The 13858-nt window shown below is 47.0% G+C and overlaps 1 protein-coding gene across 6 annotated transcripts in view; it reads right to left on the bottom strand.

The window, feature by feature from the left end:
- The window catches only part of NDRG4 (NDRG family member 4), an 898768-nt gene that overhangs the window by 79573 nt on the left and 805337 nt on the right, over positions 1-13858 (bottom strand). For all 6 annotated transcript variants that reach the window (XM_078670548.1, XM_078670547.1, XM_078670545.1 and 3 more), the window contains one exon: positions 2225-2328. In XM_078670548.1, the coding sequence (XP_078526674.1) occupies positions 2225-2328 (104 nt within the window). The remainder of the gene's footprint in view (positions 1-2224; positions 2329-13858) is intronic.

Genomic DNA, 13858 nt, shown 5'->3' with positions numbered 1-13858 from the left:
CTGGATAGACAACAAGCTCTCCTTTGACAGCCATGTCAAAAAAACAGTAGGTAAGTGCTTCGGAGTCATGAAAACCCTCAATCGTACCCTGGATCTGCTCCCGCTGAATTCCAGGCGTACCATGACTCAGGCACTTATCACCTCCCGAATAGATTATGGGAACGTGCTGCTGCTGGGCACGTCCGCAAAAAACATCAGTAGATTACAAGTCTTGCAGAACTCAGCAGCTCGCCTAGTGCTAAAACTTCCCCGTAGAGCTCCCTCCAGACCTTCCCTGGCCACCCTCCACTGGCTGCCCATTAGCAAGAGGATACTATTCAAAGCACTCCTTTGGTGCCACAGGATTATTCACCAAAAAGCCCCCTCCTATCTGTCCGATCTGGCATTACTGTATGAGCCCAACAGATCTCTTAGATCTAAAGGAATGGGCTTGCTCAAAACATCACTCCCTAAAAGAGCTCGAATGGGAGGTAGGTCCTTCCGCACTATGGCAGCCAAGAAGTGGAATATCCTCCCCACGAACATCAGACAAGAAACGAATGAGGCATCTTTCAGAAAGTTGCTGAAAACCCATTTATTTACTCTTTAGTGGTAGCGATCTCTGCCTCTCTTCCTAAAAAAAATACTCTCTCTCCACAGCGCGGGGACACGCCGGGAGGCGTCACCAGGCGCTTTACAAACCCCTTTAATAATAATAATGAAAAGGCCTCTTCCCGTGATGGGGTCCGAGAGCGTGTCATTTAGTGGCAGCACACGGCTCCACCACTGAGGAAGAAAATTCCAAGTGATCACATTTAAAGTATTAGACTTCACCGCTGCACAATGCAAGGTCAATTCCAAAGATTCCGGTGCATTTTGCACCACAGTCGTAAATGAGTAAACTTCATCTGCAGCAGAACTAGCAGGGTAAGGGATGTCCCACTCTGAAATACTGTCCTGGGGAACGACGAGCGGCTCCTCCGCTATGGCGGAGGAGCGTCACCCCACTAACCGCGGAGGTAAACGGAAAATAAAATGATCTAAATGCAGAGATCGTTTTATTTTTCGTCCTGCAGCTGAGTTTTGGGGGTGGGGTCACAGCACTGCAGCAGGGGGGGAGGAGTGGTGGCCCTGCTGTCAGTGCGCATGACGGTTTGGCCGGCCGTCTCAGGCTGGCTACCTCATTATGTGACTGACCTCTCTCCAACCCTGAGATCAGCAGGCACACAGGCTCCAAGCTCATGATGGAGCGCAAAACCAGTGTGCTCCGCCCAATCCCGACGCTGAACTCTTGATGAGAGCAGCGTCAGGACTGGCCGCAAGGGAAGCTGGGAGCTTCAGACTGTGGCCCAGAAGAGCAACCCGGGGGCAGCGCGGCAAGCAAAATACTGCAGGTACGTTTTTTCCCACCTGCTATTTCAGCCCCTTCACGCTGCCACCCCCCTCACGTTCCCCCACGCTGTCTCACCACATTTCCCTTACACCAGCCGCTACTGGTCCTAACATTTTGTAAATCCAGTTATAAGCCAGTACCAGTAGGAGGGATCAGCATCCGATTCGTCATGCTCTATATGGGTATATTCCTCCTATGGCATTGCGAGGCCTTCAGAGCTTAAAACCTCCTCCGCGCAGGCCATTCTCGCAGTGGCCTCAGGAGGTGTTCTGCCAGTGGAACATCATTAAAATTCAGTTTGAAAAGACAAACGAGGAGGAATGCCCCAAAAAAGACCAGTTATACGGCCCCACGCTTGCAGTGCCAATTCCTTAACTTTGTATAGGTTAAACACAGAAAGATGGAGTTGAGGCCAAATAATGAATGTATACATATTATATTATAATTCCTAATTGTCTCTTTAGTTTTCTGATAAACCAAATTCCAAGTCCATGAAACCGAGCAAAGCACTGATATTAAATCAGTCGCTTGCTCAGGGTTTGAATGTTTAGAAAGTATGTTTGAAATCCAGAAATCGTGATTTATTAATTCTGGAATCTCGTCTCCATTTACTGGGCAGCTTCTATGAGACACATGAGTGAATAGGCGTCTCCAAACTTATCCTCTACCCTTAACTGGCCGTATGATTTTAGGTGTGGCACTTCGGACAATGGCCTGCTAACTTGGCTCGTGCATGCACAGAAACAAAAAAAAGAGTGGAGCACTCAACCTGGGAGCAAGGATGCATCTGTTGAGAGAAATATTTTTTAGTTCAATCAACATGCTGGCTTCTTCTGTGCCAGGTGACAATACCTGTTATACATGTTCCAGAAGAGCTGCAGGTTGTACTGATTGATGACACTGCCAATCTGTTGTCTGTAACTTTGTACCATCTCAGTGTTGTTCATCATCTCCTCCTGCAGTCAAGGAACAGAAGTAAAGAGGGTTCAAGAAAAGAGCAACATCATTAGGATTGAGAAATTGGGTAACTACTTCAAGTAATGAAATGGTGACTTAACTGTAGGAGTAGTTTTGTAGCTTGAAGAACTTTCTGGAGTCACATGCTGTGCATTATTCCGCCAACTAGTAGTTGGATCCTGAACTCTCCCTTTGTATAGTAGTCCTTTCTTGTTTTACTTACCTTTTTCCTACTGTTGTTGGGTGTCAATGATCCCCACCATTTGGTGCTTTTTCCAGCCTCCTCTGATGCCGGACACCCTCCCTGGAAATCCCCACTTATCTTCGCCCACTTCAGATATTTTTTCCTCTTTTTGGCAAAGTTTGTATAATTAATGTCTTGTGGGATTCCCCTGGCTGTACTCCATACATTTCTCATGTTTATTGGTCTTGCCTGCTTTCCTGGGTAGGCGGGTGGGTCACATGTGAATCCCAAAAATTCTTCAAACTGCAAAACTACTCCTACAGGTAAGTAACCATTTTGTTTCGCAGTGTGAATGTTTTGTGGATTCACATGCTGAGCATTAACTTTGTAACAGAGTTTTTATTGTGGTGGTTGGGCTGGAAATGAGGTTGAGCTTGTAAACAGATGTTTCAGTACTCTTTGTCCCACTTGTGTCTCTCTGTTTACCTGTACGTTAATGCTGTAATTTTTTTATGATCAAATGTACTGACTACCATGTGGCTGCCATACATATGTCATTAATTGGAAAATTGGCCAGTAAGACAATTGTCACTCCTTTCTTTCTTGTCGAATGTGCTCTTGGTTTTGTCTCTTCCTGTATGTCACTATCAAGGGACACATTCTGATTGTTTGAGTTATCCATCTTGCGATGGTGTTTTTGGTAACTGGTTCTCCTTTGTTATTGTCTGTGAATGTTACGAAGAGTTGTTTCCCTTTATTGATTGATTTTGTTTTCTCCATGTAATACATTATAGCCCTGCGGGCGTTCAATGTGCGTAATGCTCTTTCTACTTGAGTCTTTGGCTCATGGACAAAGTTGGTCTCTGCATTGCTTGGTTTATGTGGAGGTGGGATATGACCTTCGGGAGGGAGCGTGGGCCAGTATTCATGACTACTCCATCCTTGTGTATTTGCATATGGAGTTCCTGTATGGTGAGTACTTGTAGCTCCCTCACTCTGCAAAGCGACATAATGGCACTTAGGAATGAGTTTTTCAGCGTGATGAATTTCAAGGTGGCCTTGTGGAGTGGTTCGAATGGTTCTCTCATCAGTTGTGTTAGGACAATGTTAAGGTTCCATGTGGGTGTAGGCGCACTCCTTGGTAGCGCTATTCTTTTTGCTTATACCAGAGTAAAGTAATTCCGGTGAATATATTTAAATTGGATGAGGCGGAGACGCATTGCTATGGCTGCCCCACGAGGTGCGGCTAAGTCCTCCCTCCAGTCTTCTTCCTCCAAGACCCCCACATCCTCTTTCCACGCCCCCCGCAGCTTCCCCAATTGGGACGCACTATGTGTGACCAGGGTCTGGTATATGCGCAATATCTTTTTGGTCTCCAGGTCCCCCATAAAACCTTTTGCTTCCAGCGGGCTAAACTCGGGAATCGAGTCCAGGCCTCCAGGCAAGGGGTAAGCGCGTGCCTAAGCTGGAGGTACCGGAAGAATTGCGACTGGGGCATGCTGAACTCTACCTGTAGGTCACAAAACGATTTGAGGGAGCCACCGCGCACAACATCGCCCAGGGTGGAGACGCCAATGGCATCCCAGCCCCGAAAGCCCAGCAAGGCTACCAAGGCAGGCAGGCGCCCATTATGCCACAGGGGGGTTACTTCCGTAAGTGTGTTCCACCACCCCATGCGCTTCAGAAATTGCCGCCAAATTTGGAAGACCACTTTTGTCGCCGGCGCCAATGTACCGCGCACTGTAGATGAATAAAGTATCTTATGAAAAGTGGCCTGCCCCATCATGTACCGCTCCACTGCATAGGCCGGGTCCCCCCTGTCCCCATACCACCACTCGTTGAGCACCAGCAGGTGTGAGGCCTGATAATATGAGAGGATGTCGGAGATCGCCAGACCTCCACAGTAAGTGGAGAGAAAGCATGTACGCAGTGCAACACGCACCGCTCCCCCCCCACCCCCCCCGAGAAACTGCCCCAGTGCCGAGTTAACCAGCCCGAACCATCTGGGAGCAATCGGATACGGGTGATTTTGCAATTGATATAGTAGGCGGGGGAGAGCGACCATTTTGAATATTGCCGACCTGCCATAGATCGTTAATGGAATACGGGTCTAGGCTTTGATATCCGCCTGCACGCGCTCCTAAACTGGCACCACATTCCGCTCCCACGACACCGCTTGCACATCTGAGAGGAAAACGCCCAGATATTTGAGGCCTCCCACCGATCCAGTGCTGATTTTAAGCATGTGTTGGCTATGTTCTTTCCTTATTCTGTGAGGCGCTTGCCCTCTTCTGGCATTGTTATGACAGGTGTCTCATATTCTGGCATCTCGTCCCAGTTCTGATGGGCATACCTGTTAAGCCGGGTATTGGAGTTTGCTATGGACCATTGTGCTGCTGCTCCTCTTTCAAAATTTCTTCCACAAACTATCACTATCCAGAGTTGGACCAGAGAGAGGTGGTTGGTGTATTTGCTCTCTGCCTGGATGTGGCTACAATGATGGAGTCTGCCACCACACTGCCTCAAATGTATGCTGGGTCCTTCGAAGAATGCTTTAATTTGTTCTCGACCCAGGAAGTCACTGACCTGCAGGTAGAAGGCTCTTTAAAATCCAGTCTCCCATAATCCAAGATGCGTGGGAGCATTGGAAGGTACTGATTTGTATTTTTTAGGGTAGTATTGTCTCAAGTAGGAAACATGTCTGTGACTTCTTCTGGTCCAGTTGAACTCCATACTGCTCCACTGCCTTCTTAACCAAATGGTTGTACATGGTAATATCATCTGGAGGCGATGGCCTCAACGGATAAGTGTCTATTGCTTCTTTGAGTGAATCTGCCTTTAGGTCTTGACACTGCTCTATGACACCTTCTGACCTCTCGACATCCTGGTACAGGACTTGTTCTTCTGGGTTCTCCTCTCCTATTTTCCTACTCTTGTGGCTCTGGCTTCAAAGGGGGCTCCAATTTCCCTGAGTCTTTCTCCTCTTGTGTGCTTTCCGTTGAAGGTTTTGATGTTTTTTTAAATCACCAGATGAGGCATCAAATTCCTTCTTTTTTTTAAGGATTTTGCGTGCCCATTCTTCAGCATTGAGGGTAGGCACTGCTATCTTTTTCAGCTTTGAAGTTTCAGCTGCTGTTGGCTGAGCTCAGTCTTCTTGTCTTTCTCTCAACATTGATCGTCTTCCAACACCGGGGTCTTCTACAAGGCTGTTCCACCTGTGGTATTGTTTGTATGGGACATGATGGGCTCTTTCCCCCCCAATTTGTCTTCAGTCAACAGTATTTTCAGTGCTGAGGTAGTCTTATGTGGTTTAGAGTTCAAAGCTTTTGGCTCGACCACTCCCAACTTTTTTAGCGTTACTTGCATGTGCTTCTCCTTTGGTCTCTTGTGCGCTTTTGTGACATTGATGATAATTCTTTGGGCATCAGTGCCCTCTCTTGCTTCTTCTGCAGCATTATCCTCTTTTTCTCTACATAGTCAGAGATCTCAGAGTGAAGTTGTTTCCTTCGGTGCCTGCCTTTGTTTCGCTCGTTTCTTCAGCATTTTTTGGGTTGAAATCTGTGCACACCTCCCAGCAGTCAAACTTGTGGTCTATTGGCAGGCAGAGATTGCACACCTGGTGGTTGTCCCTCTGAGCGAATGTATGCTGGAACTCTGGACAGAAATGCAATGTTGTGTTCTCAATTTCACACAGAAGAGGGAGTCGACTGTCTGCTCATTCTCTGTCTTTCTCTCAATGGAAGTTCCACTTACTTTGATGTTTTTTCCCATGTAATTCATTGAAACATCTAGGTAAATTTCCCTTACTTTGTTATGGTGACGATCTTCTTGATTTCCTCGACAAAATCATGTTTTATTTCTCCTCTTCTTCCCATTGGTGCTTGGAGAACTTCATGATGCTACCATTCCCAAAGGTGGATAAAAATAGTCTGAAGATGGCGACCACGAGTGGGGACTTCGACAGAAAGCATCTGATGTCAGAGGAGGCTGGAACAAGCCCCAAATGGCGGGGACCATTGACACCTCCCCAAAAACAGAGGAGAAATCAAGGAAGGACTACTATACAAATGGAGAGCTCCGGACCCAACCACTAGATGGTGGAATAATGCACGACATCTAAATCCAAAAAAGATTCACGCTCCTAAGCATCTCTTTGCAGAGTTGACCCCGGCTGCCACACCAGTCCTCAAGAGTTAACAACAGTTTCTATTTCCACACCCTGCCTCCCACCTGTAGCTGCAACTCTCACCATGGCCAGACCCTCCGTGGACTCTAAATTCAACACCCATGTCCTCTCTTTTTTCATTTAGAATATTTTATTGGGTTTTACTTAGCAAAGCACATTTGAAACAGTCCACTGTATTAATTATTTAGAAGTTAGACCCTCAAGGCTTTAAAATCAGTTCATGTCCATGTAGACAAGGCATGGCATCTAACTAGTACGTACTAAACAATAGAAGATAACAGCACCACCATGAAGAGTAGGAGAGAACTGAAGCGCACATTGGGAGAGTCATGCCCAAGGAGGTTTGCTTTTTTGTAGTTATACACCTAGTGACCTCGAAAGGGAGCTTAGCTGTCGTAATGTCAAGTGGGTTAGGGCTATGTAGTCTACACTGTGGTGTCGCATTCCTAGGCCCTTCATGTAAATATTATTTTCAGGCGCATGGTCAAGGGTAAATCTAGGAGGAGATTCTCTCCTTTGTCCAGGATGGGTAGATCGTGAATCTCTGAGCTCCTAAACTAACTACAGTGGAGGTTGAGTGTGATGTCTATATAGGCACCTCAGTTCAAACAGAGCAAATAAGATTAAAACTGATGGTCAGGTGCGGTAAATCTCTTCCTAGAAAAAAGACAACCTTTAAAGCCTTGAGGGAATCTAAAATGTCTCGTGAATTGCAAGAAGTCTAGTTCGCACTACGCCAGAAGAGACCTGAGAGACAGATGCGGAGTTCAATGTGCAGGTTAATGTCTAATTTCAACTGTTTTCATATTTGTAATGTTTTTATGATCTACTTTATTTTCATGGTTGCCCAGAGTATATGTGGTTGGGAAACCATGTGGCCCAGGGCGGTGAGCTTATGCTGAACCCCAGTTATGTGGAGACTGTGGTGCCTGCCCAGTTGAGTTCATGAGGCTTTCAGTTATAAGAACTTGTAGAAGTCTATATTATTCAAGTGAAATCATTTCAGGAATTCCTCGTAGAGTAACCCTTGGATCCATGTCTGTTATCAGGGAAGTTCTAACATACTGTAAATTGTCCCCAAAATAGTGCTCCCATTAGTTTTTATATTTTTAGTATTCAAAGAGGACATCACCAAATACTTTGCTATTTTGTTAGTTAATGTTGTGTCTAATTTGAGTATGGTAAGGACTGTATCAATACAGAATGTGTTTGTAGTGCGCAATCATAATATGAGTCAGGATGGAGGTAATATGATTTGTTTTGAGTCCACATCTATCAATTTATTTCTAGAGTCGGGTTAAAGCATAACGCTCCTTGCCTTGGTATAACGTCTACTTCATAATCAGAGAAATTCTCCATTTAAAACCACCTAGTTTCTTCCAGAGTCTCAATCTGTACACCAAGGATCTAGTTTTCTTGTTTTTCTGAAGTAATTTGGAAATTGATCCCAACATCATTTATAAGGAGGACCGCAAACATACTTAGGGGCCGATTAGGATCGCGGACGGACTTGAGTCCGTCCGCGACCCCTGAGGAGGAGGGAACGTCCGCATGGGCTGCGGCGTTCCCTCCGAGCAGATTAGGATGTGGCCGCCAGGGTGGCGGTCACATCCTCTATCTTTAACATTGCGGCGGATGCAGCTTCAAGCTGCACCCGCCGCAATGTTAAAAATGCATGCATCGCATTTGCATGCACAAAGCAGCAGGCACTGCGCAGTGCCTGCCACTTTGTGCATGCAAATGCAGGGGGGTACCATAGGTACCCCCCATGTGCACCCCCTACCCCCCTTTAACCCAGGGGTCCCGCAACGGGCCCCCGAAGTGAAAGTCCGTATGCTTTTCCACGGCGGAAAAGCCGCCGCGGAAAAGCATGTATTCACCACCATCCTAATATGGCTGGCGGTGTCTGATAGACACCGCCAGCCATGTTAGAGCTTTTCCGCCGCGGTCGGAAGGCGACCGCGGCGGAAAAGCTGCGGATGGAATTCCAGACCCACCAGCCATCCTAATTTGGCGGTGGGTCTTTGGAGGCTCCGCAGCGGTTTTTCCGCATCCTCCGGGCCGGCGGTGGCTTCCGCCGGCCCGGAGGATGCGGAAAAACCGCAATCATAATCGGCCCCTTAGTACGTACTTCATTACATGCATAACTTTTTTCTTGCTTATTTCCATTCCTCATTACCACAATGTGATTTTGACCAGAAGTTCTTAAAGTGAATTGATGTTAGAGATGGCCAAGTTTTTGATACATGAAGCAGATTCCTGAATCTCATTATTTATTCATGCTGCATGACATTGCAGGCAGAAAGGCTGCTAGGGCATTCATCATATCTGAAACACATGGACGTTACAGATGCACACCCCTTTATATTCGCAGAATGCCTGTAAATTCTGCAAACCTTTTGATAATATCAAGTAGCAGGAATGGCAGTTCCAACTTTGGCTGTCAATACTAGAAAACCATCAGCATAGGCTGCCATTTTGTATATCTGGTATCCAAACTAAATGCTCAAATTGACGACCTGAATGTGTGAGCATTCTTCATCAAGAGCAATAGGGGTGCACTGGACAGCACGAATTGTATCAGAGACCGTGGACGCCCAATCTAATGCCTCGACCTAGAGTAAAGGAATCCTAGAAAGTACAATTGACACGTGACCTCTCCATTAAAAAACACGGCCCTTTTTGTGCATCCAAACTTTGTCAACATGATTGAACCCTGCACCAAACTGTTTTCTGTTGTATTTTTAAAAAGAAAATCCTTAAGCGGGCCATTGGAGGGTTTATTCACAGCGGAGACGAAGTAGTCTCCACCATGATTAAACCAAAAGGTCCACACACTTATAAATCGGGTTGCTGGGGCATATTTGTAGGTGGTTGAGATACTCCACCACTGTTGCAACAGAGTATCCTTACTACCAAGAATTAAATCAGCGTTATATAAATGGGGTAACCCGTCAGACCACTGGATCCGGGTATAACAATGGTACATAAGAAAAGTCACAGTGGAAAAATGATTTCAAACAAAATATGTAGAACCAAATTCAAACATGAAATGATTCAAACGTCACTACGAGAAATAGTTGAGTTATTGTGATTTAATTTGCATCACACAAAACGTTCAATTAATCAAACAAATAAACATGGAATAAATCACCGGTGGTAAAATGTCATGCTCAGAAAAGAGGGAACGGGTGAGTGTTGAGGGAGGGTTGCGTGATGGTGTAAAGGAACGGAAAGGTAATCTGGTTCAAATACATCCAACCATTGTAGAACCAATCCTGCCTTTTACTTGGCAAATAAATGTAAACAAAAACATAACATGATAGGCACAGATAAACATGTCTCTGTCACCTATGTTCCATATATATTACAATATGTCGACGTTTCGACCCCTATAGTCATAAAGGTGACTTCATCCTTATTGTGGGGTTTTCATCAGGACTCTAGGTCTTTAGATCTTAACGCCCGAGCAGAACAGAACAAACAAAAACGATGGTTTAATTCCGATTGTTCAGGTACAGGGTGTACCAAACACATAGCCTTAAAAAAATCTGGACTCTCACTGCAAGCCAATGTAATGAAAACGAATTCAAAGTGATGTGATCCCTGGGGCAAAGAGACAGTGCTAGTCTTGCAGCATAGTTATGAAGGGAATACATAGTTAAATCCAGGTAGATTTGTACCCACCACTGGGATTTCAATTTGATATGACGATTGCTGGCAGCAGTAATATTGGTAATGATGGCTTTGGGCAAAGGCAATATGTGCGCCCTGGGAGTGTTAGGTTGGAAGTTAAAGAATGGGTTCCAGGACAGCGCAGTAGTTTATCTGGGGACTGGCTACAGTGTTGTCACCACCTCTGGTGCCCGGTTGCGGTTCTCCAGGTACTGGGCACTTTAGACAGAAGATACATAGTGGAGACGCTGCTTTGATTTCTAGCTCTCGGGAGGGGAAGACATGGGACACACAACGTAGGCTTGGATATGCTCGCCTGGCCAGGTAAGGGAACGTGGTACTGTAGGGAAGTGGGGGAGGCATGCTGCTGCTGGGAGAGGCAGGGTTGGGGCCTGGGGGGTCAGCTAATGGGAGACAGCCTAAGCCACTTAGTGTAAAGGCGCAAACAGGAAAGTGCATTGTCAATGTTTTAGTGAGCATGTAGTGCCAGTGGGTATTCAGAAGGAGGCACAGCAAGGGAATAAGGCAGGAAATGGTGCCAGAGAAGTCATATCAGAGGGCTACGGATGTGTTTCCTGCACAAGGATAGGGAAGACAGGAGGCTATTTGTAGCAGGAGATTGCTGGCCCCTTAAGGATTGGGGGCATAGATTAATAGGGACGAGGAGAGACAGTCTAGTAAGGGAAGTGGCAAACAGGCTGCAGATAAGGGGTGCTGGGGGACACATGCCTGCTATGGAGTAACACAGGATAGGGCGAGGATTGACTTTCTTCTTGTCAGAGGCATGCAGAGGGGTAGGGATAAAAGCAGAGGGTAGGAAGTGTGGAGCAACCCAGGGCTTGGGGTTACGGGGATGCGCCTGGAGGTGGGGGCGTGGCCAAAAGTGAGAAGAGGGGCACAACCACTTTTTCAATGATACTTCAACTGTAAGTTAGAAGGAACAGGTGGCTAGTAAGGTGGGGACTAAAGCTGCATGATGTGATTGATTGATTCGTTTGATTAACTGACGAATGATATTTGTATAGAGCAAAGAGCTACTTCCTAAGAAGTGTTCCAGCACTATAAAAGAGCACATAATCCTGCTGCTTTAGCTGCTTCACAAATAAGATGGAGGATGCATACCAGGAAAACGGCCGAGGTTAATCCCCTCCTTTTTGACTTAATAGATATGTGTTGATCTGCTTCCTGAATTTCAGCAGGTTTGGTTGCTGCCGTGTTAGTTGTGTTCCATGTTTTAGCTGTCAGGACACCCAGACGACAGCCTCCCTGTACGACTTTTTGAATCTTTCTTGAATCTGGGGGGTCACAATTATAATTATGCTGCTATTTGAAGATCTCAGTTCTGCAAGGGATATATGGTAAAAAGATGGAATTCAGATATGTCAGAGTGAGAGTGTCAGAGTGAAAAAGGCAGGAAGCTCAGAAGGCAATTTTACAGATTGTGGGAGCTACAGGGGAAGAGAGGGGTAGTGGAGACGAGGAGGATTTAGCATTTTTTCAGGGTGGGTGGGGGCGGGGCGGAATCCTGCAAATCCAGGATTACAGCACTTTCTACAGTGCGCATGGCGAATTGGGTGGCCGTCTTGCGACGGCCAGCCCGACATGAGTACTGTAGACCGAGCAACCCAATGGCTGTGAAACAGATTGGGGATTGCTGGCACAGGCCCCTATCCTCAAAATGAGCACTGGGTGAGCCTGCTCCCACCATCCTGGAGCTGCTTTCACAGAATGAGCAAAAACAACAAGTGATGGACTGAATGTGGATCAATGTCACACACTCCCCCAGTCAAAAGATCTGGGCCCAAATCCATCGTTTTTTTTGCACTCCACACCACCCTGGGTTAGACAATGGCGATATGCAAATCAGCTCTGACCCTGTTGCCCCATGGGAACAGTCCAGTCCGAACTACAAACGCCATGTCCTTCCCAGAACGGAATCAAGCATCCGAGGACCGGACCGGTTTCGAGGTAACACCTCTCTTCAGCCCGGCTAGCTTGACTCCAAGTGGTGTGGAGTGCCTGGGACCCACGTCTGGGCATCCCCAGCGCACTTAGGGCGGCAATTGCAAAAAAGAACAAGTGATGGACTGAATGTGGATCAATGTCACACACTCCCCCAGTCAAAGGATCTGGGCCCAAATCCATCGTTTTTTTGCACTCCACACCACCCTGGGTCAGATAATGGCTTTATGCAAATCAGCTCTGACCCTGTTGCCCCATGGGAACAGTCCAGTCCGAACTACAACAGCCATATCTTTCCCAGACTGGAATCAAGCATCCGAGGACCGGACCGGTTTCGAGGTAACACCTCTCTTCAGCCCGGCTAGCTTGACTCCAAGTGGTGTGGAGTGCCTGGGACCCACGTCTGGGCATCCCCAGCGCACTTAGGGCGGCAATTGCAAAAAAGAACAAGTGATGGACTGAATGTGGATCAATGAAGAGAGGTGTTACCTCGAAACCGGTCCGGTCCTCGGATGCTTGATTCCGGTCTGGGAAAGATATGGCTGTTGTAGTTCGGACTGGACTGTTCCCATGGGGCAACAGGGTCAGAGCTGATTTGCATAAAGCCATTATCTGACCCAGGGTGGTGTGGAGTGCAAAAAAACGATGGATTTGGGCCCAGATCCTTTGACTGGGGGAGTGTGTGACATTGATCCACATTCAGTCCATCACTTGTTCTTTTTTGCAATTGCCGCCCTAAGTGCGCTGGGGATGCCCAGACGTGGGTCCCAGGCACTCCACACCACTTGGAGTCAAGCTAGCCGGGCTGAAGAGAGGTGTTACCTCGAAACCGGTCCGGTCCTCGGATGCTTGATTCCGGTCTGGGAAAGATATGGCTGTTGTAGTTCGGACTGGACTGTTCCCATGGGGCAACAGGGTCAGAGCTGATTTGCATAAAGCCATTATCTGACCCAGGGTGGTGTGGAGTGCAAAAAACGATGGATTTGGGCCCAGATCTTTTGACTGGGGGAGTGTGTGACATTGATCCACATTCAGTCCATCACTTGTTCTTTTTTGCAATTGCCGCCCTAAGTGCGCTGGGGATGCCCAGACGTGGGTCCCAGGCACTCCACACCACTTGGAGTCAAGCTAGCCGGGCTGAAGAGAGGTGTTACCTCGAAACCGGTCCGGTCCTCGGATGCTTGATTCCGGTCTGGGAAAGATATGGCTGTTGTAGTTCGGACTGGACTGTTCCCATGGGGCAACAGGGTCAGAGCTGATTTGCATAAAGCCATTATCTGACCCAGGGTGGTGTGGAGTGCAAAAAAACGATGGATTTGGGCCCAGATCTTTTGACTGGGGGAGTGTGTGACATTGATCCACATTCAGTCCATCACTTGTTCTTTTTTGCAATTCACAGAATGAGAGCAGCTCCAGAATTAGAGTTGCGTTCTACGAGCAGGAAGGAAGTCTTTCCTTTTCCAGCTCGTGGACAGCAAGCAGAAGTGCTGCACCGGCGGAGCTCCCAAATGAATGGTGAGTT

This window comes from Lissotriton helveticus, chromosome 12, assembly GCF_964261635.1.
Source record: "Lissotriton helveticus chromosome 12, aLisHel1.1, whole genome shotgun sequence".
NCBI classification, from domain to species: domain Eukaryota; kingdom Metazoa; phylum Chordata; class Amphibia; order Caudata; family Salamandridae; genus Lissotriton; species Lissotriton helveticus.
Note: the sequence above shows the minus strand (reverse complement) of the source record. Positions and strands in the feature narration are given on the sequence as shown.